General features: G+C 39.9%; 1 protein-coding gene across 4 annotated transcripts in view; it reads right to left on the bottom strand.

The window, feature by feature from the left end:
• The window catches only part of SEMA6A (semaphorin 6A), a 107,455-nt gene that overhangs the window by 5,550 nt on the left and 76,327 nt on the right, over nucleotides 1-25,578 (bottom strand). For 2 of the 4 annotated variants that reach the window (XM_090131634.1, XM_090131635.1), the window contains exons 17-19: nucleotides 24,159-24,179; nucleotides 23,971-24,021; nucleotides 16,945-17,109 (exon numbers count right to left, since the gene is read on the bottom strand). In XM_090131634.1, coding sequence (XP_089987760.1) covers nucleotides 16,945-17,109; nucleotides 23,971-24,021; nucleotides 24,159-24,179 — 237 coding nt within the window. The remainder of the gene's footprint in view (nucleotides 1-16,944; nucleotides 17,110-23,970; nucleotides 24,022-24,158; nucleotides 24,180-25,578) is intronic. The other 2 variants (XM_090131636.1, XM_090131637.1) reach the window with 2 other exon arrangements.

The following is a 25,578-nucleotide window of genomic DNA, read 5'->3' as shown; positions in this document are numbered from 1 at the left end:
GGTTAGGACTTCACCTAGACACCTGCTAAATAACAGTACAGGATGTGCACGGTGCTGAAAATGTCACTGCATCAAAATGCTGATGTAACTATTCTGTGCATGTTCTGGTTGTTCTAATTCTAACAGGAAAAAATATTCTGAAGGCAGAAATGTAATTAGGATGAAGTAATCACATTAGAATATAGTTCATCATCCTAAAGAATACATGACATGAGCATAAGGGAAGGGGAATAATGAATGCCAATATTGCAAATTTCAATAATGGAGGACAAATAATGAAATATATGGCTACTAAAGCATTTACTCCTTTCCTTGCTTCCTATTTCAGCAAAAACTGTGATTTGCTGAACTGTAGCAAATTCTGGTAATGCAGTGCTAATCCAAAACAGAGACAAGAGAGAAAAGGAGATCCTATCAAATGAGAGATCCAACAACTCAATTTTCAGAATGAGAATGACAGTATAACAAATGATTAAGCTAACAATTTCATAATCAAGTATAAAAAAGTGAATATAAATTTGTCAAGAATAAATAACATTAGCCTAGCCAAACTTTCTTCCTTGATGGGATAAATGGTTTTCTTTTTTATGGGGAAACTTTAAGTGTGATACATTCTGGCCCATTTTAGCAAAAGCAAATTTGAAAGTAAGCTAAAATCTGCAGAAAAGCTGTTGAAAAGTATTGGTGAAATGTTTACCTGGAAAGAGATATGAAGTAAGAAGTCCTCCAAAGGATTCTCTGTTTAGACAAAGGAAAATCTAAATAAACCTCGCTAAGCTGTGGTAAAGGGCTTTGAATGTACTGCATTATTTCTCATAACTGATGAGGAATAGAGATGGCAAACCCTCAAGAAGAGCTCCAATCTCATTTTCCTCCAGATCTGCATAATGGTCTATGCTTTATAGTGAACACAAACAGTAATTTTATAACCCTCACAACTTCTTGATGAATGAAAATAAGTAACTACTTCCTAATTTGAATAGCTTGACTCTGGTTTAGCGATACAACAGGCCAGATGCTGCCTTCTTTTATAACCAACTTAAAATCAGCAAGAATAACAGGAGCAGGGCAGAGAGCAATATCTGGTTCCACAACCACAGGTTCCTGTACATGAATAACCTCATTACCTGTCACTAAATATAATGCATTTCTATTTGAGTCCTACAGTTAACTGTGGTATGGATACAAAGACCCTCTGTTCCAGAAATGATTTATGACCTTAAGAGGTGTGCACTGGACAATGAGGTGACCACATGCCATGTGCATCAAGAATGCTCTGTGATCATCTCTGCAGGAGCTGTCATTGCCTAGTTTTCCAGCATTGCCACTGACAGATGGTAATGTAATAATCCAAAATGGTGGCACGCATGAAATTGAAACATGGAGGTGGGAAATGAAGAATGATGTTTTGGCAGGGAAATGGGAGAATAACTATCAGGGAATAAGGTAGCATTTAAGTCTAGACCAGACATTTACAGAAGTCTGGGAGTGGGTGTCTTTGTGACTTAAACTTCACCTCTCTGCCTAAATAGGAATCAGCCCACTTCCATCTCCAACACCTACAGAATCACTTGAGAGTTTCCACAGAGCAAGTCATTGTTCCACAAAGGCACAATGGTTTCTTTATTGTTGTTATTTAAGGAGAAAACCTTGCAGTTAATTTCTTTCTTCTGTGTAAGCTTTTCTGTGTGCTGTGTGACTCCCTCTGCTTAGACTTGCAGGAATGCTGGAATGGGCTCATAGTGGATGGAGGTTTTTATGGGCTTCTGAATGTCTTTTTTAAATGCCACTGAAAAGGTTTTCAGCATGTGTCTCCAGGTGTTAGAACTGTGTTTACAGACAGTCTCATGCTGCTAAAGGACTATTTCAGCCTGGAAAATCCCTGCAGGTATTAACAAGCCTTCTCCTTCCTATTTAACCAGAAACAGGATTAAAAAAAAAAACAACAGATGAAGTTAAACTGGACACCCAGAATTAAAATGAAGTTTGAAATAAATCAACCATACCATAAGGCCAATGATTTGATGTTAGCCACATTATTGGAAATACTTTGCTGGAAAAGGCAAGTAACTTCTTTTCTTTATCTACCTTCTGCTACAAGGCCTTGTTCTGCAGACTCAGTGCAGGTCTACCCAGTATTCATTTTTCCTACCTATCTTTTTCTGAACTGCCATTGTTAACCGATAGAAAAAGTATTAACTGAAATACTTATCATTAGAGCTGCTGGCAAATTTTTTATTTGTTTGTTTGTGTCCCTCATAGTAAATCTGTATTGTTGATTTGTAAAGGTCTGTAACTGTTAAATTTTGCATAACTGCTGAGAAGACTATCCATCTCCTCATGATTCCAGTATCTTCTTATGGCTCTCAAAGACAGCTACCTGAAGCTGGTTGAGATATTAAGCAAAAACAAAACAAAACAAAACAAATACAGAAGCAAGTGGCCCAATGATCACTGTAAGTATGAAGAGAAAGTATTCTTTAGAACTATGAAAAGATTAGTAGATAACACACAGGAAGCCTGAAAAGGATCTATGCAATCAAGTCAGCCATAATGCCCTCTGTCAGTATGCTTTGGCCCTTACGCAGACTTATTTCAGAAGCAGTCCCTCCAGGACAGGTTCATCTATTCATCTCTAAGAGTGGTTTTATTTCTTTGTTCAACTGCTTCAAATTACAGTACTTCTCTCACCTGATAAACGACTGTCAACATGAAAAAAAAAAAAACCACCAAAACAGCTGCAACTTAGTAAAAAGGGGGAGATAATACATGCCTCACTTCTCAATGGGAAGATGGAGAATTTTAATTCCTTCATTTTTAAAGATATATAAGCTACTAAAGAAAGGTTGAAGAAATAACCACATGCTTCAGTAGAGGCTAGGGGCTGACCTCCTGGAGAGAAGCTCTGTGGAGAGGAACTTGGGTGTCCTGGTAGACAACAGGCTGGTCATGAGCCAGCAATGTGCCCTTGTGGCCAAGAAAGCCAAGGCACAAGATCGAGGGAGGTGATCCTTCCCTTCTGCTCTGTCCTGGTGAGGCCACATCTGTTGTACTGTGACCAGTTCTGGGATTCTCAGTTCAAGACAGTTAGTTCAAGAAAGACTTCTAGAGAGGGTCCAAGATGAGAGGAACTGGAGCATCTTGCTTTTGAGGAAAGTCTATGGGACCTGGAACTGCTCAGCCTAGAGAAGAGAAGGATAGAAGGGAATCTCACCAATGCTTATAAATATCTAAAGGGTGGGAGTCAAGTGGATGAGGTCAAGCCCTTTTCAGTGGTGCCCTGTGACAGGACAAAGGGCATGGGGCACAAATTGGAACATAGGAAGTTCCATCTGAACATGAGAAAAAACATCTTTACTTTGAGAGTGGCAGTGCACTGGAACAGGCTGCCCAGCGGCTGTGGATTCTCCTTCTCTGGAAATAATGAACACTCTCTTGGACACTTTTCTCTACAACCTGCTCTAGTAAACCTGCTTCATTAGGTGAGTCATACTAAATGATTTCCAGAAGTCCCTTCCAACCCATACAATTCTGTGAAATTTCTCCTGCATGTCCATATGAGAAAACACAAGTCTTGAAATATTTTTAAAAGACTTTACAAGACTTTGTGTTCTTATGAGCCTGCAACACAATTCTTCTATGTATCACAGATACCAGACAAAACCTATACCTTGTCATATGTGTGAATTTTTAGCAATTAAAAGGGAGAAGTACTTCACTGAAAGCAATTAATATAGATGGAAATCATAGGCACTGAACCTGCAAATTCATGCCCAGACATCTTTCCTTCCCCACTGAAATGAAGGGGTGGGAGAACTGAAAATGATTGGAGCAGCAAGTTCCTAGAATTTATAAAATCGTGCTACCTTATAAGCAATAATTGTAAATAAACCAATTTATTAAGTTTTCATGCATGAGAGCAGGTTTGAGTTACAAACCTCCTGAATCTATGATGCAGTGATGAGAGCCATCACACTCTTGAAGGCAGCCCAATGTTATTTGTCCCACTCAGTATGAAGGGCAGCTCTTGCACTAGGAAGAGCTTGAGAACCTTAATCCCACTGGCAGGTAGCATGCAATGGCTGATCATTTTGAACTTTCCTGATTTCAGTCACCTTTCATCCTTTCCCAGTGAGCAAAGATAATTTTAGACGCTTCTTTGTGATGGAGAATAAGCAGATATAACATGTCCCTTAGAACAGTAAAAGAGGCATTTGCAGCAGATGAAACAAGATGTATAAAATCCAAATGTCAAGGAAAATTAATTCTTTTGTAGCTTGTCTCAGCAGAGGCAAGCTTTATACTGCTTTGCATCTTAAAAACATAAGTTTATTTTAAAGTCTGCTGTATTTCCTCTAATGACGTAAAAGAAGCTCAAGTGCACATTCTGAGACCTTTCTCCTATGCCTGGGATGAGCTTAAACATACCCAGCTGCTCTTTATTAGTTTACTTCAGGGATTTTTCACAGCTGGATTAAACCAGATTTACATATGTTTGGCTGATTATGCATGAATTCAAGGCTCCAGAGAAGTTGTAGCCTGCAAAGTGAATCTCTCTTCTTCACAGTTCCCATTTCACCGCATGCAGTTTCTTTGAGGGCAGAGAACAATCTTGTTTTCTTTTTTCTGGTCATTATGCATTTCTGGGCATTATACATTCTGGGCAGCCCAGTGCCTTCCTGGAAGAAGTTTTGTTATATGCCCAGTCAAGGAAAGAGAAGCTGTCACTGAGACATTCTGTGGTTTTGCTTTTCCTTTCTTACAGCCTGTTTTGAACTATGACCTTTCTGCACAACAGGGAGAAGTGAAGTTTGCTGAATGTCAACAAGAGCAGCTCTGATCAGCAGGCTGAAGCACGAAGCAGCCCCTTACTGGGGCTAAACTCCAAACACTATATATGACACAAAACCAAAAATCGTTTCTGCTTCAGCTCTGATCTTCTTTCAAGACACTAAAATGGAAATGCTAGTTTTAAGCTACTAGGGTAACTAAGCACATCACAGCTGAACTATTGAAGGAATCATCTATTAAACATCCAAGATTTAACTAAGATTATGCCCTATATATATATGTCCTATCTTCTGAGGTTCTTGATAAAAATTGTTCAAGTCATGCAACTAGGTCACCAAACTAGCAATGTCAGGAATTAAAACATGCTCCCAGTGGTCAGTTCAAGACAAGACTGCTTTTTCTAGAAATATTTACAGGGCTGAGGCTGTAGGCAGAAAATAGTTTATACGAGTCTGATGTGAGGCTTATCTTTTTCCTTTGAGTTTTAGTCCCCATAGCCTCATGTGACTTTGAATAAGTTAAGTGACTGCAAAATTGCAGTGAGTTAGAAACACTGGTTATAACAGTCAGCAAGACTGATTTTACCTCTTTTTCTGTACATCACAACTCTTCCAATATAAATATCAGATGTCTTATTTTCTCTCAATTACGTTACTTCAAATCTGCAGTACCTCCAGTAAAGCAAGCTTGGTTACTCCAGCTACATCCTAGGGTAGCAGGAAGCATTTCTTAGTGGACATCTTGTCCAGATACTCTCATCTCTTACTTAGTTTTGTATCTCCAGTCTTGGCTTCTTTCATGCATTCTTCCCTTTGTCTGTCAAATTTATAGCTCTCCGCATTTTTTTAACCCAATTTTTATACTATCTCTCCATCTCACAGACACTGAGTGTACATTTATACAACAATGCCATAACTTTACTGATGCTTCCCATCTGTGCATTGTTTTAATGCCTGCAATGACGACTGTGGCCAAATCTGCTGGATGAAGCAAACTCCATCTCAGAGTGTACAGTATGGCAAGTAGGTACTGACCTGGCTCCAAGAGCTGCCCTGGGGCCAGCAGCAATCTTGCCACAGAGGTGTGCCCAAACCTATTTCATCTCCAGCACACCCAGATGTCCTCTGACTGTTAGTAGAGGCAGGTAGATATGTTGCATATCTGCTTTATGGAACATCTCACAGGCAGCTGTGTTCCTGCACTACAAATACTCCCCTAGCATTCCGCTTGATTCTGGTACTGTTCCAAATTCCCTTTTTTTTCCTGAATTTACTTCAATGTTTGTTCATTTTCTGCTTGCACTCTTTTTCTAAGACAGTATTTCCCACTGCTGCAGGCAAACCAGGCACTTGCACAGCTAGTTAATCATCATGAAGGTAGGTGTTAGAACAAGGAGCTGACTGACTCTTCTCCTATCTGCAGAGCAGTTCTCTAGATTGTTTACTGATCTATAAACAAATTTCCATGTGAGAAGTTAGCGCTTCATTTTTTTTCCCCTGGCACTTGGGAGTGTAAAAAAAAAATTATCACAACCTTTGTGATGTATGTTTTCTTTCCTTTCTAAAAACAGTGTAGCTGAGCCCAAACCTTCAAGGGAAGCACAGCTGATGCCATCAAGCTGTCTTACCGTGAGTAAGCAGAGAGAAACTATACTGTCCATCCAGGTCTGGATGCTGGGTACGTACAAATGCCTGCTGATTTTGATATCAGTAGTTTAGGTAAACCACACACCAAACTGCACAAATACCCCTCGGGACCACTGGATGTGGGATCACTGGGTCTTACTGGATGAGTGCCTCAGGGCATTGCCTGCAGCTTGGTCATATTTAGACAAAAAACATACAAAGTGCAGCAGGACTGTAAGACTTCTTTAAGACACTGAATAGAGACTACTGTTTTGTAGAGATAAAGCTGAATGCTATCTGCAAAAAAGAGCAGAGCTCTTTATGTTCTATATTATGAGCTGAGATTGCACAATCTCTGGGCAGGCTCTGTGGTGAATGTGAGAGGTTCAGTGGGGAGAGCACGCAGCAGAAGGGACAGAGGGCAGTCCTGCTCTGTGTCCTCCCTCTACCACCATCTGACTGGGAGTCATTCAGCAGTGAACACACACGGGGAATTACTGAACTGCTTGATGGGAGCTGTATGCTAATGGCAGAAATAGAATTTCTCCACCGCAAACCACAGGCTCAAAGCAAATGCCAACAGCCCTTCCTGCACCAAATGACACGACCACTTCTGTTAGCTTCTGTAAAGAAAAACAAGTGGATCTCGGTCTTTACCCAGCTTTATGACGTGGTTACCCTGATCAGCTAGCCAGATTAATGACTCTACATGTATAAGAGGAGGGAGACAGGTGCTCTATTTTTTTCCACAGCTCTTTGTAAAATAAATTAATTACATTAACCAACATGAATGAATGTGTTTTAGACTGCAATTGCTTTTTCAGAATTGCAGCTATGCTTGATTTAGATAGGAACTCAGTAAAGTTTTATGGTTTTAGGAATAAAGAAACAATTGGAAAATACATACTTCTTGGAATACTTGATCTTGCTGAGGGCTTTGGTGTATGGCCTTTCAGGAGGTGTTTCTGTGCACTCTTAAACAGACCGCCTGAGCTGTTACTGGCTGTCTGAGCAATCTTCCAGCCTCTCCAAAATAACCCTCTAAGAACATTATAGTGAATAGCACTAGCTTTGTAGGGTTTTAAAAATGTCTGGCTTTTTTTGTTTTGTTTTTGTTTTTTAAAAAAAGCTCCTCTTTTATTTTTACTACAGTTGTGGGTAAGATGGGATGGAGTGCAAACAAGATGCAGTATTACTGTCAGCATGCAGCTGGTGTTACTTTCCAATTAAAATAATCCTTGCTGGGCATATGAAAGAACTGCCTAGTTTATGCCAGTCATGACAACGTTACCAAGTTGCACTTCCATCTGAGATTTTATTTCACAGAAAACAGCAGTCTTTGGTTGTTGTTGGAATAACTACAGTTTAATACTCAGGGCTGAGCATTTTGGTAGGCATGGGAAGCTGGGACTGATCTGGAGGCTATCCATTGGGATGCAGAGTTTCAGAGCAACTGCAGGTATTTTTCCTGGCCGACACAAAGCTGATGATAAATGTGCTGTTGGCCATTTCAAATGTTTGCTGTGTTGTTCAGCTGTGCCAAACATGGCCCCTAACGCTCCCCTAGCAATTACTCTAAGAACTGCTCTAAGCTCTTCTAATGTCAATGGAGCTGTTAAAATCTACTTCTGCACAGACTTTGACTTATTCTGATCTGCTGGGGCAGGGAGAGCTGTCAGACTATCTGCTAGATGGCTACACTGCTTATCAACTGCAGCACTGATATTCAGGGTACATGGAGTTATCTGCGTATTTAGCAGCCAAACTGTGACAAGTCTCTTCTGGGTATGAGCAAACTGAGATTTTTCAATAGCTTAGAACTTGGCTGGTGAAGCTATTTTTTTCTCACAGGGCTGTCAGAACACACATTTTTGATACAGTAGTAAATTGACTCTACCTGCTTCAAAACTTCTCAGTAAAATGCCCGTAAGACTCTTTCTTCCTTCATAACATATGAATAAGAGCACATTTTCCCTCTCTTTCTGAGATACCAGCACAGAAAATCTTGGAACATGAATGAAATCAAGCAAAAGTCACAGCAAAGTAACTGGAGACCAAAGATTATGTTGTCTCACTATTAGATAGCTCAGAGTAACACACGTCTGGACACCTGGCTGAACAACAGATATTCACAGAAAAGACAGCTTTCCAAATATGACGACATTTGTTATCTGTATTGAATGTTAAATAAAATTAACACAGCAAAGTCTAAATTATGCTCTCTCCAGGCTTTTTTAATTAACAGCATGCTATTAATCAGTAAGTACCAGCCTATTCTGATGGAAAAAAATATAAGCTAATAAGTTTGCTTTTTTTACACTCTTAAAGAACACTAAGTGAAAAAAGAAAAGAGCCAGTCAGGATCCTACAGACAGAAAGGAATACCAAGCCTGTTCACTGAGAGGTTATCTACATGAGAAGAAATTATGTGGTGCTTTGTTACAGAAGCATGTAATTAATAAACAGCTTATAGTCACAGATTATCTTGCAAGTGCTCTGAACCGGGACTGTCAGTGCTCAGGTTGTTCAAAAATTACTACAGGACATCTTACTATTAACTAATACAATTATTGAAGTTATGTACATCCTATGTAAGAAAAAATGAATTATTCAAATATCTTTAAGAGCATATTGACATTTTAATTATACACTGGCATTAATTTAACACCAAAAGGCATTTTAAGGCTCCTTTTGACTGCAAGATTTTTTTGCTGTTAAATCCCTTCACATTTCAAATCTCCTGCTTTAAGACTAAGTTCTTTCCTGCCCATTCAGCATGTTTGCATTGCCAGGCACCTCCCTGTACTCAACATACATGTCCCCAAAATGGAATGCAGTCCATCAATTATTACTTGCTGCTTCCAGACAGAGTAGAGGCCCTGTAGGGCATAGCCTGGAATGAATTCCCAGCCCTTGATAAATATGTCAGTGCTACAAGAGTCAAACAAAAGCATCAGGCAGTCTGTGTTCCTCCTCCAAGCTGTCCTCACCGGGTGGCTGTGGATGAACGCAGCTGGGAATGTTGTCTATCACACAATAGCTCCACTGCCCCGAACTCTGAGCAGCTGTCTTGACAAATTAGACATGGCCTCTTTTATTGAAAAAGTAGATCAAGGTTCTGGGGCAGCTTTTCTCTGTTTTAGCAAGACAGGCTTCCATTGTTCATTGCAGCCTGTAAATGGATAGCCTGACTTGAAATCTATGCAGGTGGACAATTGCAGGTCAAGGATACCTGCTGTTTCCTACAGCCACATTTGACATTTGATGAGCTCTATTTTAAACTTTGCCCTTCTTTTATTCGGAGGATTCAGTAGTATGGAGATGCATTTACAAAGAAAAGATCTGTTGATAGTTTTCATAATGGAGTTTCACATTTGCATTTCTCTCCTGTTATCAATAATGTCTTCTTGTCGTTGGCATTCTTTTTGCTACTAAAAAAATTATATATCTCTTGTCTCTCAGTTTAAATCCTGCTCTCTGTGTTTACACTTCTGCAAGTTAAATCTGAAACCCAAACTCTCAATGAAACATTGAAACATTTTGATTTCTGAAAATCACTTAGGCACAGTGATGAGGAGTCATCCTTTCCTTAGACACACGTGTGTGCTGGAATACATGATGTAAAATGCTTCTCTCCTTACACTTTCTGTCCTACAGAAAAGCTGTGACTCAATGAGCTGAAGCTTTTTTTTATGTAAGATTTGAAATGAAGACTAGCAATTGAGAAAGCACACTAAACCACTGCACTGCATTCTATTACAACCCCTGTTTTTAAATTAAATTGGCCTTAAGGATATGGCTCTGCTAATGGATTTAGTTATTGTCCTTTTTTTCCCTCATGCTTACTCTGCTCCCTGTTTCCTTGCTCTTGTTCTCCTTAAAACTTAAAAACTATGAAGGAAGCAGGTTTGAAAAAAGTTTGTTTCTATTCTCAGAAATGTTTCTTCCAGCATTATTTTTCAATGACTATATACACAGTTCCCATTTTATTAATTAATACCGTTTTTGCCTGTGTTTGAACTTGGGGATGCAATCTGAGATGATTAGCTGCCTCTGGCTCTGGAACTGACAGAGACATGCACGCACAATGGAATAGACGAAGGATCAGTGTCACTCTGATCCTTCTCTGGACAGGTCTGGTGCATTCCCTTAATCCAGACTTCACAGCCCTCTTGCCTATGTCACAGGGTACCTGTAACTCCAGCATGGTGAGGTTATCAACATTCTGGCATATTTACAAGTAATATTAGCCTGGTCTTGTGATACAGATATCTGGCCACTAAAAACTCTGCTGAGAAATCTGTTTTCATTTAACTGTTAATAGTAGTTATCTGGTAATGATCTGGTAAGGAGCAAAAGTGGCATCATACAGCAGAGGGGCCTGGCATGCTGTGATTAGTCTCTGAGACAAACAGACTCTGGACAAGTTGCTTATTATAGCCATTCTAGAAAAGTATGATTATTTTTTTTCTTTTAATACATATATTAGCATTTCACCTAGGCAGCTAGAATATGTGACAAACATGAATCGGGTGTCCTGCAGAAACAGGTATGTTTACAGTAAGCTGATGCTAATTCACCTAAAAAGATTTTAAAAATCAAACCTATATGGCTTTGTTTAGTATGTACTCATCCAATCTGCCACTTTTTAAATCCTAAGGGCAAAAGTAATTAGGTTTTAATCTAGATGTGAATGTGTAAAAATGAACTAAGTCCATGTAAGTCTTCTGTACATGCAATCCCTTTGCACAGCATGGCAGCTTCAAGTAAGCAAAGCCCTCACTTCAAATCTCAGCCAAACACTAATGAATCAGACAGGACAGATTTGCTACTCTCTTTCTTATAACATTCATTAGACTGCAGAGAGGAAACTTGACTGTACAGAAAGTGAAGAATCAGATCTGATTTTATCTTCATTGTTTCCTAAGAATTTGAAAGTGTTAGTGAATGGCAGAGTACTTGCAATCTGTTTTATGTTGTGGGGACAATGGTTTGAGACAGGCGAAAGAATAGCAGTATTTGTAAAGCTTCCTCCATATGCTTTGTGTAGACAGGGCTTCCTGAGCCTCATCTGGGCAGAGCTGACTACGGTGCAATTCCTTCTCGAATCAGTCCCTTTTTTAAAAGCAACCATTTCCTTCTGACCTTGGTGTAACTGCGACATGGACAAACCACAGAGACAGCATTTGCTTCACCTTGAAAATCCAAATCCTCCCCCTCAGACCTGCAAACACCAACTCAGAATGTACTCATGACAAATTCTGTGCTGCTTTAAACCGTCTTTTGAATTAATACAAACTGCTGGCAAGGTAACAATGAACTCTGCCTCCCTCCTCTGATAAGAGATGTTTTGAACCTTTTGGGTTCTTCTGCATGTCAGCACACAGTAACATTCTGTGTAAAAGAAAACCTCTGCAAATGAAGTTCCTGGTGCAAAACTCAGCCTTTCCACAATCAACACTGGCAGATTAATTTATGCCAAAAGAGTCCAAAGCTTTGCACTGCTATAGAATTTTCCCTCTCATTTCATGATGAAAGGATCTTGTTAAATCAGCACTTTACACTTATTGTTGTAACCGTACCTGAAATTTCATACAATTCTGTCTCCCTGGAGCAGAGTCCCAACATTTGCAGACTCTCCAGATAGCTCTGTCAGCACTTAGTAAATCTTTCAAGTAGTGATAACCTCAGTAAAAATTAGTAACGCTGCCACTTGTGTACCATACAAAACATCACCTGGAGGCAGTTTTTGGAAGGATCAGCCCCTGAGCTTCCCAATAATACATCCCTCTCCAAATTATTGACTAGTGCTAACGATACTGAATTCTGTACCACCTGAGGGCTGTAGTTATTAATTGTTTGATGTGAAATAATAGACACTAACAGATACCATATCTACAGGAGCATTCTGGACATCCAACCAGCAGCTATTAACAGTATAAGCTATGTGCATCACATCCTGCTTCTAATCAGTTTTTTACCATTGGCATGCTGGTACTGAAATTGATTTTGTTATGAAAAGGAGATACCATCTCATAATCTTCACTTAATGAGCACTGACACAAATAAGAATACAAACATTAAGGCTGCTAAAAATAATGCTATACTTCTATCGGTCAATGCATAGGCAAACCATGTCCACCTGAATGCTGCAAAAAAGAAACTGTATAAAGAAATCATAATCTAAAACCAAGTTATGAACACTGTCAATAAATGCAGGCTCTGTACACTTGGGGAATGAATGAGAAAACTGAGCAGTTGGCTATATTTGTGCTAGCAAATCTGGGACTGGAAAAGCATGAAACATTCCTAAAGGTAGGCAAAAGGGATAGGAGACAGCAGAGAAGGGCCAGCAGGGTGATGAGAAAATCACTTTGTTTTCTTCACACAGGCTTCTCCACCAGCGGTAGGTATGATGTACCTAGGTCCCCTATGGTTAGTAGAATGACTACAGACATAGCTACCGGGGCACTACTGGGTGTACAGGTAAAGCCTTGGAGCTCTTCGCAGGAGGAGCTTCATGACTGCCAAGGGTGGGAGGGAGGCTCAGTACAATGGCAGCAGAAGGGAAGGTTAGACTGCGAGGTTAGGAAAACTCTACCGACAAAGGTGAGAAACACACAATTAAATCAAGACCAAAGCAATTAAATCAAGGGTAAAACACAGCAAGAAAGGAAACAAAACATAAATATATTCTAGAACATAGGTTGTTTTGTTTTGTTGTGTTGGTTTTTTTTTGTGGTTTTTTTTTTTTTTTTTCTGTGGAGGAGATAGCGAAAAGGAAAGAGGGTACGGTCTGCCCAATCAGAGCTGTTTTTTTTTTTGTCTGTTTGCAATGAGAAAAGCAGATTTTTTAATGGCCAGAATGAAAATGCCAGTGGGATAGCAATGCATAATTCCCACTCTACGGGTTGCTCTACACATTTCCATCTTAGCAAGAAATGTGAGGTAACTCAGAAACAACAATCCCAGAGTATATTTAGCTACTAAGACTGTGGCACACGAATGTCACATTCCCATGAGTCAACCCTTTTAAAGAGCCCCCTTTTCACGCCCTCACAGATATTCCCCAAGATGCCTGCACTGAATTAAAAGTGAAGCATATGGATGGATGTGACATCATCAAAGCATCCGTGTTACAGACAGAAAAACAGCAAGTGTATTTTGTACTATTAGTACAATTGGTAACAATTATATGTACAGGAAAAGAAAGCAAATAGTGTCTGAAGGATTAGACAGAACCAATGAAGAACACCACAGAGCACTTTGCAAAACAAAGAGAAAATGTTAAAAACAATTTTTTTTTCTGTGAATGTGCAAAAATAAAACACAGAAAAAGTGAAAACAAAACCTTGATAAAAGAACAGCAAGCTTAACATTTTCTGATTTAATTTTGTGCAAGAACTCTTTCCTTTGCCCTTTTAAAACATCTAATTGATAGTAATTTTAGAGCCGTCCAGCTTTGGCTAGGCAAGGCAAGGAGTGACAACACACAAGTAGATGGTAATGGCAAACAACCATGCGGTCACCTCTGCCGCCATTGTTTCTTTTGCGTGTAGACTGCTTCCAGCTTTGTCAGTATTCATAATAAGGCACTAAAGAATGCATGATATTTAAATGACCCTGTCATGTACTAACAGAGCACTTTGGTAACCATCCCTGAGGAGGGAGCTACTGAATTTTAGCCATCTCACCAGTCTGTGAATTGAAGCAAATATTATTCAAATTCAACAGATGAACTTTTATTAATATTTTCAATGCATGCTCCTCTGAAAGCTGCTGCTGGCATACAAGATGCTTTTAAGAGACAGCTTTCCAGCTACTAAGCAGTGTTTTGCATAAGATTTGAAAAGTAAAAATCCACACATAACAAATAGTGGCATTAAAATGCATACATTTTTCTGTGTTCTTCTGGGTATATAAGGGACCATGCCTTCCACTATTGCTGGATTCTGACCTCGAACCCCTGACACCAGCAGAAGGGCTGGGTGCAAGGGTCCTTTCCTCCCTTCCTCACCAAGTCTGCCTAATGACATCTGAGAGGAGAAGAAAACCACCACTCACTTTCAAAGAGAGAACACTATTTTCTAAGAAATATCTTCTCACTTCAAGCAGTTGGAACAGTAGGTGTTACTGAGACTGGAGGAAAAAGTTAAAAAAAAAAGAACTTTATTTCTTTGGTTGTCAGCATTATCACCAATTTACTGCTCAGACAGAGTGGAGAAGGAGGTAAATCACATTGCCATCTCTGAAGAAAGTTTATCTACTTTCTCTTTTCTACATACCTGACACCCAGAAATAACTTTTTTCTGAACTGCAGCTGAAGAGCCAGAGCAGAGGAATAGGGTTCAGATTCAAAGAAATGAGGACAGTCTCTCAGACTGAACTTAAGTAAGAATCTGGAATCTGACCTTTGTTCTTCAACACCCACAGATGATCCTCCCTTATATTGCGGTTTTGATAAGCAAAGGCAGCTGGATTACTTTCGCAGAGGCTCTGCAGTCTCTGCAAGGTACAGAGGAGCCCTGTGCTTACCTTACAGGTAACCCTGATTGAGTTCAAAAATTCACAATTTTTTTTCTTTAGATTTGCAGCTAATCTCCCAGAATGTCTACAGGATCAAGATTAGGAAAAAAAAATCTGGGAACGGATTTTCTAAAACTGAGCTGAAAGAAAAAAGTTAATGGCAGTTTGTCTCTTTTTTGCAGGAAAAGTGAATTGCTGGAAGGTGGGACACAGGTTCATATCTTCTGCTTGAGGGAATTCAGATCTCTGTGTTCCATTTCCTGCCATCAAGCTTAAACACCATGACTACTAGATTAATGATCACCATGGCATCCCAGGAAAATTTACTGCATCTTCTGCCTAATTTCCAGTCTCCTTGGCTGAAAAACTGCTACAGGCTTTGTCTCTGCTGGGCCAGCCAGGTGATGCACAATGCTCCGTGGCCAGGAGCTGCAAAGGCTCTGTGAGGAGTTCCCTGAGAAATCCAGGACATCCCAGGACTGCTGGATCCGCTGTGTGTCTGGGGCTGTTGTGAACACCAGGCTCAGAGATCACAGTCCAGACCACTGCCAGCTGTTCCTGCAGCTCTGCTGAAAATTGAACTGTTTTTCAGTGTTAACGTGCTCATTACCCCCTGTTGAAAGTTTCTGCAGTGAACACAGAGAACTCGACTCAGTGGGTCAGACAGAGGGAAAGAATATGATTTAGTAACCTACTAGTTTGGGCTGACAATTCAAAGCAGTAGGCCTGGCATGCCAGTAGCCTCTCCAGGAACAGCTGATGCTTTCATCTAATGAGTTTTTCATGTAAAATGCATGAACAATAGAGACTGGAATCCACATTTCAATTAATATTTTAAGTGTTTTTTATAAAGTATTCATAGTAGAAAGGCCTGAAGCTCATGTATGCTCCTGCTCCTGGTGAGTGCCCTAACCACACAGCAAGTGAGTTTTGCTTATATCCATCCCCCTCCTGGTCCATTGAGTACTTAATTAGTGCATACAGAGTGAAACATCTTCAGCAAAGAAGAAATTGAAAGAAGAGATCTAAGAACACCCTGGAGAAGAATAATAAAGACTCAAATCTCTCTAGGTAGAGGAGATATTTGAACCTAGGCCCTCTATTTACAAAGGCACCATTTTAACCTCATTCAGATAGGAATGGGAAGCAGTGGGAAGAATTATGGAGGGCCATGACGGAATTACGAAGCACCACCATGCTCACTCAGAAGAAAAGCTTCTCCTTCACTAAGCAGGTTCAAGTGGCAATCTGAGGCAATTCTCTGCTTACTACTTTATTTACACAGCAAAGTGGGACTAGAGGCCAAACAGGGCTGCCCCTTGTCTCAGGCACAATGGTGCTTGGAACATGGAATTATGAATCTAAAGCAAAGCACCCTTTTTGGGCTTTCAAAACACAACAGAGAAATGCTCTCTACCAGCAATCACTGAAGTATCTTTTGAAAATGATAATCTCAAAGGTGTTTCATGCTCAGGTCCCACTGAAGACAGTGGGACTATGGGGGTCCAGTGGCTAGGACCTGTGTCAGCATAACTCCACCAGTTAAACTGTTATAGACCTCAGAGCTTCAGTACCTCTGATGGCCAGAGTGAGATGGAAATAATGTGAAATTAGCTGAGACTTGCTGTGCTTCCCCAGGAATATAGGAAAAAAGACAGTATGAAAATACACGCTTAGGAACAGTGGCAAGCTATGCATCTCCCTTTGACAGACAGTGAGGAAGATCAAGTTTAAAGAGAGCTAAGTCCCCATTGTTTCCCATGCACTGGCACAATACACACAGCAAAGGCACACATTTCTATTTGTTTTGTGTGGTTTCCTCAGGCAGTGAATTATCTAGGACTGAGTTTGAGATTGGCTATTTAGTTTCAGACTTTACGATAAGCTTTTAATTATAGCACAGGAGTTTTATTATATGTTGCTCAGAGCCAGCTGGAAGCACTTACACTTCAGTCCTCCCCCCCTCCCTCCTCACCACAGGAAGTCATTTCCAAGGCCTTACCCTTCTTGTCTTGATGATTATGGGATGAAACTGCCACATATGGATCTGTATTTTCGGATGAACCAAGCGGATCCTTCCAATCCAGCATGCGTCCCCTAGCATCATAACCCTGTCGAGCCCAAGAGTCGGAAGAGGTGGTGCTTGGAACTAGTGAACTGGAATGTCCTGTTACATTATAAATACAGGTAGGGAAGACAAGTCTCAATTAGTCACTTACCACACCACCTTATGCTCAGGAGCACAAACTTTGATCTTCCTCGTGTGTGAACCTCTTAGACTGAGCAAGGCTTCAAAGGCCTTGCAAAGAACTTCCCAAGGAAGCACAGAATTTGGACCTTCCCCAGTGGCTAGTCTGATAGTGTCAATGACTGTGCATATTCAGTTGGCTGCAGCTTAGTTCATGGTTGTGTTTTTGCCCAGCAGTGTTAAAGGTATGCAGAACATGAGGATGCTTTGTTTTAGTCAAACATCCTTTAGCTGGATTCTGCACATGAGCTTGAACAATGCCAAAGTGTCAGTCCTCACTGGCTGGTAGTGACTTAGGTTGAAAAGCAACTTCAAAGACAACTTAAGCATTAAAATGGAACAACTTCTAGCATGGCCCAAACTAGAAAAGCTACAATATAGATGTTCACTAAGGGAACAAGAGCTTCCCAGAAGCGGCACACTGATGCTAGGGCATCAGACTCAGGGTGGGGCTGGAAGATGTGCTGGGTTCATGCCCACTTGCACCATCGCCATTGGTACTATCTGAGCTGGTACTGTAAAACAGCACTGAGATAAAGACTGCTAGCACAAAGCTGCACATTATTTCTGCTCAAATTAACAATGAAGAAAAGGCCTTACTATGTCTATGTAAAACTGGCAAAGAACCCATAACTACTATGGTCTCCACATCTCACTTGGCTGGTAGACCTGTTAGGACAGAGGCGTGGCATTGTTTGCTTGCTGTAGGCGCCTGTGAATGCCTGCATGCTCATTCTGAAGAAAACTTAGGATGTGATCTGCTTTGCATTTGTCACATAGGCTGCTGGAGATCAGCACACACCTCTAGACCAGAAGAGAGGATTACAGTCCAGTGATGATGAGTTTTACAGCTGCTCTAGACATTGTTATGGCTGAAAATGGCTGAGGAATTCCTCACTGGTTGAATACACCCTAACACACAGCACACAAATAGGACATATGCTGCTGTAAGCACCAAACAGTGTTAACACTAGTTTGGCTGGGGCATAAACATATTTGAATCTTTGTAAACTTGATCCCAAGAAGTAGGTCAGCACCCAAAATGCAGTGTGCTTGAAGTTTATGGTCTCTGAATGCTGGCTCCAACCAGGATACTTCAGTGTCTTGTCTGCTCCTTGGCTCCTGGGAAAGAGGGCACTGAAACTCCATCCACACCACATTTTGACTTTAAAATCACTTGCTTCTGAGAGTTCCCTTTCACTATGTGCACCAAAATGTCTTATCTTTAGCAGGACTCAAACTGCTTCTGTCCTTGGTGTGGAATAATTCAATATTCCCTTACCTGCTTTCCTGAACGAGTAGAATCAGATCATTCAGACAAAAAGGCAGATAATGTCTTTTTAGATAACACTGGACAGACTAAGAGTAGTTCTCCATTCTCCTGCCTCCTTTTTAATAGCCTAGCAACCTAAACTAGATTTCAGTCCTCCCCATGGGGAGGAGGCCAGACATCAAACTACTGACTGTTCTAGCAAGGCCTCTTCCCCTCTCCTTCCCAAAATATTACACTTGTCAGAAAAAGCATTTCAGGTTCACTGGGGCAGAATTATACACAAGGAGCCCAAATTTGGAGCAGAATTTACAGAGCTAGAAGTGAGGAGATTGTGCTTCACTGTCATTTTTAAATCATCACTGGACACACATAAAGCTTCAGGATGTTGTACCTTGAAAAGGCTGCTTTAGATGGATTTTCCATTGGTGCTTTAGCAATGCTGGCTTATACTCTCAGAGGCATGTGCACAGAGAGCTAATGAATCTAAGGTTCTCCTCTAGCCATCAGAAGTCTAAATCTTGGCCACCAGCGTGTCCAAGTTTTGATGCAAGCATGCACTTCATTTTATCTAGACCTTTTAACAACTTTGTGAGGTTAAAATGTTGATGAAATCAGCAAAAAAAAAAATAATCTGTGGCTTCTGCTAGGATGCTGCTGTGATTTAAAAGAAGTCCTGGTGAATATTAATGATTTTGGAAGGCAAGAAAATACCTGCAGCTCCTCTGCACTTTTGAATTGCTACACACTTCAAACAGGACACGGACAGAACAAACTCCTGTAACTATTATGCTTTGTAGAGAAGGTTGGTCAGATTCAGTATTCTCACCATGGAATCTATCTTCAGATACCACAGCAAATCATAAACATGATTAATTGGGCATTGGACCTCAGTCTGAAAGCTTGTGTTGACAAGGGAATTGTACTACTTTTTATCTCTTGTGGTAGGAAGTGTGGTGTCTCTAGCTGTCTTTCTTTAACAGCAAATCAGAGGCTGTATTTTGTTGAAAACAGAGCTTTTAATGTTGCTTAAATAGGAAAGAGAACCCAAATATTATCCACTTTTAAAAAGTTCCTATAAGCCACAGCATAGCTGGAAACACTGATAACACAGCAAGATGGATGACAGACCGTGATCCAAACTTTCTGCTTGCATCACTGAAGGTCTGCAGGGCTGCCTGTTTCCAAGAAGACAGGTAGAGGCCCCATGGGCTGAAAACACGTGCCCTTTTGAAGCAAGGAAACGCTGGAGCGTGAAAGCTTTCACTTCTACACCATTTCACGCTTGTCAGTTCCTGTGTTCATTCCCAAGAAAGAAGAGGAACAATGGGACAGAGAACAGCCCATGAGATTTCCTTGTCTTCTTTTTCCTAATGACTAAGTCACATCTCCAAATTAATACCCCATTAAATGACCACAATAATGTGTACAATATTTGATCAACCTACAAATAATGCTGCACTCAACATAAGAAAGCAATTAATCAGAGCTGGATATAGAGGTAGAAGAAAATCTTGCCAAGTAGCAATCATATTTTATACCTGCCTTTGATATGCATTTTTATGCCTATTTTAGATGTGTTTGAGGGTCAATTTTAAGAAAAAGCCATAAGTATGTTTAAACAAAAACATTTCTTAATACAGCAATCTAGAGGAAATACATGCCCAAAGGACACATTTCCAAAAAGAAAAAAAAAAAAAATCCTCTAGCATATGCTGCAAATACATGGAGAATTTCATTAGTAATGAAAAGCTAAAGCTTTGTGAAGATACTAATGTGTGCCAGATGGTAGTTAGGTAGTGAAGGATTTCACACAAGCGGAGAAATCAGTCTCTTTGCTCTGTTACTAATGTGCAAGTATAGTACACGCTGAGAAACAATCCCCCATGTGAAATCAAGATCAACTTTCTTCCATTTGGTAGAAGCAGTGAAAGAGCAGATTAAGCTTAACAACTTTCCTTACTGGTGCAAGATCTGCATTCTGGAAGCATTTACTACTGGGCAGTGCTACCATGCCAGCTACCATAAGCAGTATCACTGAGTCTCGTAAGCAGCTGAACAGTCAGTCCCACTGGGTGAATTTCACCTTTGAACCGAGTGGCACCACAAATGTATTAGGTAGTTAAGTTTCTCTCATAAACAGAGAAAAGACTGAAGTGGCAGGCAATGTACTCCTAGCCCTTTCACATTCAGTCACTATTAAGCCTTTACAGTGTACTGTATAGTTTGCAATATTGAGTGGATCTTCTTTTTTCTTTTTCCCATTCCACCATTTTTACCACTCTGACTGTGTAAACTGGTTTTGCTACAGTTTTAAGAGTCGTTCCCTCTATGGCCAGCATCTCTATGGCTGGTACCTCTATGTTAGTATTAGCTAGAGTTTCATGTATCTAAAAACCACAATCCCGCCTTTGTTTTAAAACAATCCATCTGAAAATTGCAGAGACAGTCCTTTTCAAACTGCTTTGTTCAGAGAAAATATGCAAAACTAAAAATAGACACACTTCAAAAAAGAGCTGTTTTAGGTTGCTTCCATTGTTTGCAAAAACTCTTCATTTGGAGTGCTGTAAGTAATAGAACCAGCATAAAAGCTCCTAGGGTCTACAGGCATGGGTAATGATCCAACAGGGCTGTGCTTCTGTAACTACAGCTTGTTTGGAAGTGCACTTGTAAAACAGAAAGAGATTTTTTCAGCTTTAAAACAAAGACAGGGATTCAATACGTATTTGATGGTTGCTCTAATATGCACAAGTCATAAGGATCTCAGAGGTTAAGACGTCCGCACACTATCCTATTAACAGCTATAGCAACCTAATTAGACAATTAGTAGGAAAGGCTAAATCAATACTACAAAGAGAGAAAGGGATATGGCTAGGGGGTAAGATAAGGGCCCAATTCACTAAGAACTGAATGTTTCCAATGATAATTGAAGCTGCTTACAATTTCATGGAAGAATCTAGGCTAATCTCTTTGTTTAAACATGCGTCTTTTTCACTATTCTTCTCTGACCTTCTGCAGCAGATTTTAGCCTGCTATCTTCTTCTTGAGTGTCAAAAGAGATATAATTGAACAGCCACCTGAGCGGGCTTGCAGTTTGTTACTTGTTTACAACCAACCATGGGAGACTGCCCTAGAAAAAGGATCCCACCTGCCAAATTCAGGAGGAGGCTAATGTCAGGAATACAGCGATAAAGGGCTTGATTCTCCTTTCAGTTACACTGCTACAGAGAGGCAATAAGTCCACCAAAGCCTGATGATTTGTGGTGGTGTAAATCAGCTGAAAGAGGTAATCAAGCTGTAAGACTTTTTTTTTGCACCTGGAGCTTCAGATGCCTTTGGATATATTTAACCCAGCAAAAGCACTCTAAGCATTCACTTGATTGGCATCCTGGTATATCGCAGTTCTGAGGTTTAATCTGAAATACCATTTAGTTACATATTTAACAGTAAAAGGCACCATTTATAAAATTTTAGTTTCCTCATGACAAAAAAATATAACTCAGAGCAGATGTAATATTTAGCAAATGTGAGCATGTTTACCAAGACTGATTGACTGTCTAGTGCTGGAATTCTATACGCTCGTGATGTGGAATATCAATAGAAGTGACTAGCTCTTTTTGTATTTTGTCTTGATAGGTGAAAAGAAAGACTGACTGCAGAAATAGCAGTATTTCAGCTGAACCCATAGGAAGAAGTGCTGTCTTGCTTAGTGACCATGTATCAGGATCTACCTGTGAAGAGTCAATGAAAAAATCTGCAAAAGATGCCATGAATGGTAATCATTTTCAACTTACATTTGGCAGTGGGATCCTATTTTATGAGCTGGATTCATTCATGCAAGGACAGTAAACTGGACTTCTTTTGTAATCTATGTTGCCTAGGACTGCAGCTTTTTTTCACCTTGCCACTCATTTGAATCATTTTTCCCCCTGCTTTCTCAGTCAGACTAAAATATCAACTTTGGATTAAGTCTAGGATGGGATACGGGTTTGCAGCCTACAGGTATAACTGTGCAGCCTTCAAACACAGTAGCAAAAATGCTAAGACACTTCTGGCATATTAGCAATGGGCTCAAGGCCATTTTCTCTTTCTTTAGATTCAGCAGTATGGATTTTATTATTACTACTTATTCTTTAATTACTGCTCTGTGCCTTGGTTGTATAGCAATTTCAGCTGCAAGCTGTATGTACAGACGAAACAATCAGTCTTTCATGCATTATGAAGTCTCAGCTTGCCTTTGATTTTGTATATTTCCCTCATTGGTTTTCATTATCATACTTGTAAACAAGTCTCACTTGCGCATTTTCCATTTCCCGATTAAAAACAACATGGGAAATTTTATTTTTTTCTTTATTTTAAATGCTGAACAGTACTGGTGTATCTCCAATTATTTACATCCTGTTGCACTGCGTTATCATTGGTTCTGTTTGTACCTACATATTTTGCGTGCACGAGGTGAAGGGATCGATCTAATGTGCATCATCACAATTTCAAACTGGTCTACCTCTATTTACGTTCAGCTAAACATATAGTTATTTTGCCCCAGCTCTAATGAACATTTAGTCTTGAATAGCCTGGATGTAATTTCACAAGTAAGTTCTCATCCCACATGGAAATTCAACATTGACTTAGTTGTGAACAAGATCACACATCCTTGTGAGCACTTATCATTGTTCAGATTGCTGATAAGGAGAAGCTATTGCAAGACAAATCTAGGTTTGAATTTGAATTCATCATTTATTCTTCAGTAATTCCTCCAGAAGACACTTTGCACTCCCAGTGCCAATGTAATCCACTTCCAAACAAAGAACAAAGTGGTGCAAAGTACTGCATCTGCAGATTAACATCTGCCTGGAGGGAAACTGCTACCCTAAGCTGGCAGAAATGCTTCTTTTCAGCTTTGATCACCTAATTTGTTGGGTGAATTCTGTTTTTTACAGACCAGGTACCATGTGAGTATTGTGATACTGCAAGAACGGATAACATAAATGATTCACTGCAGAAGTGACCAAAACTTTTGTAACTGAGGGTGTAACCCACTCTCAACTGACATGGGTAATGATTAATTTTTCTTAAGAGAGGTCTTTCTATCACCCAGGGACAGTTCCGATCCTTTCCCAAAGCTGTCGTTGACTAGCTGCTGGAGCAGTCATGATACCAGCCTGAATACCTCATGAGTGGGATGTGAGCTATCTTGTTTTTTCCAGGGAACAGATAATATGCATCACTATATCCAAGTCTTTCTTTGTCTGTGTATTCAGATGAAGCAAGCTCTTAATCATGTCTGCTGGAGTGCCAATAAAATAAACCATCTTAAGCAGTTTTGAGAGAGGACAAGAAAAGAGGGAATGCAAATCAAGAGGCATAACTTATTTTCACTTGTGATTAGTGAATTAGGCCCTCAGAGGCAAGACAAAACACAAGAAAAGGTTAATGGCTCTTTGACTAGAGGAACTACTAGTTAACACAAGGTTCCAGAGAGACTTTTTAAAAAACACCCATAAACTGACCATACACTGTGTTGTAAGACATTTCATGATCAGGTGAAGCAGTTGAAATGTCTATGAACAAAATAAATTGGGAAAAAAGAAACATTAAATAAGACGAAAAATATGAAAATACTTAAAAGGTAAGTAAAAAGTCATTCCTCCAAAATGGATTTGCTGTCAATAAATAGTAAAACTACGAACTTTCTTACCATTCAGGGCTACGAAGGAATCTGAAAGACAAATAACAGGGAAAAAAATCATTATCTCTCTCATTTTTTTCCTTTTTAGTACTTTACTGCTAGCAGTCTTTTATGCTTCAGCTGATGTCTGTATGTATGTGATTACTACGCCAAGAACCTATGCAAAATGAGTATTCAGAAATACCTGAAAACAACAACACCTGACTTTAAGTGCATTCATGGCTGGACCCACACAAGTAACACCAAACAGGAAGGTCAGCTTTCTCCCTGGCATGCTTTTTTTTTTTTTTTTTTTTTTTTGAAGGTCAAGTCCCATTCCAGTGTAAGGCACAATAAATAATGCAGCCAGTATGATGAGTTGATGATGAAAAAACTCACATGATCCAAGACTTCACGAAGTAGTAAAACCAGCCAGATTAACATTCAGAGTTAAAGAGCTATTTAAGCAGGGTATTTGTTCTGTTGCTAGCTGCACAGAGATCTTTCTCCATGAGCACAACTTACTTGCCCTTTCTAAATCAATACTTCCCCTTTTATGTGCAGCTGATATCCAATGGACTCCACTCCTGTCTAACCTATTTGCCCAAGAAGAGCAGAAATAAGTTGATAGTTGAAAAGGACTAAGTTGTACCAGCTGGGAAATGACCTAGTTTTGGTGCTATACTGTTTCACAGAGAGGACAAGAGGGATTGTGTGTATACCTCCTTCAAAAAACTTAGAGACAGTGTAAGTGACCCTATCTCAGGGGACAGGCAGAGGGAGGTGTAGCTGAGAAAAAGGCATGTAGAGGTGGAAATCCTCATAGACCCACAAGCACAATTATCACAATTGTAACTGAGGCTTGAACAAGGACAGGTTCTTTGTTCAGTACTTGTAAGCATTTCAGTGCTAAACATAAATGTTGATGCTTCCAGCTCTTGCTGTCAGTATGTAAGGTTTATCATTAAAATTTCTTAGGCAGAAACAGTGGTGTTCGACTCTTAAAACTGCCACATTTTCTAGCCTGTGTGTAAAATTCACTAATATTCACAAACACAGCAACTCCCACTTACTGATTCAGAACAAAAGCTGAAGATATATTTCATTGTCTCCCTGATCTGCATAGGAGTGCAATTCAAGTCACAGTCTACACCAAGAAATCAAGCTCCTTCTTCTACATGAACAACCCAGCTACCATGACTGATAAAGACAATGAGCAACCAATTCATTATTTCATTGCTGTGATCAATATCCTCTAGAACGGAAGTCTTCTCATTATATAAAGTCCAGTGTTTGAATAAATCACACCAACTGGGCTATTTAAATACATCTAAACAACAGTTTCATTTCTGTCATCTTTAACTTCATCTGCATCTGCATCTTTAACTTCAGTTGCAATCCCTTTTGTGGCTTACACCGCTATAAGAGAAAGTCCAATGTCTAACAGGAA

The sequence above is a fragment of the Phasianus colchicus genome, chromosome Z (genome assembly GCF_987193195.1).
Source record: "Phasianus colchicus chromosome Z, bPhaCol1.hap1.1, whole genome shotgun sequence".
Lineage (NCBI taxonomy): Eukaryota > Metazoa > Chordata > Aves > Galliformes > Phasianidae > Phasianus > Phasianus colchicus.
This window is presented reverse-complemented; position numbering and strand designations above follow the sequence as displayed.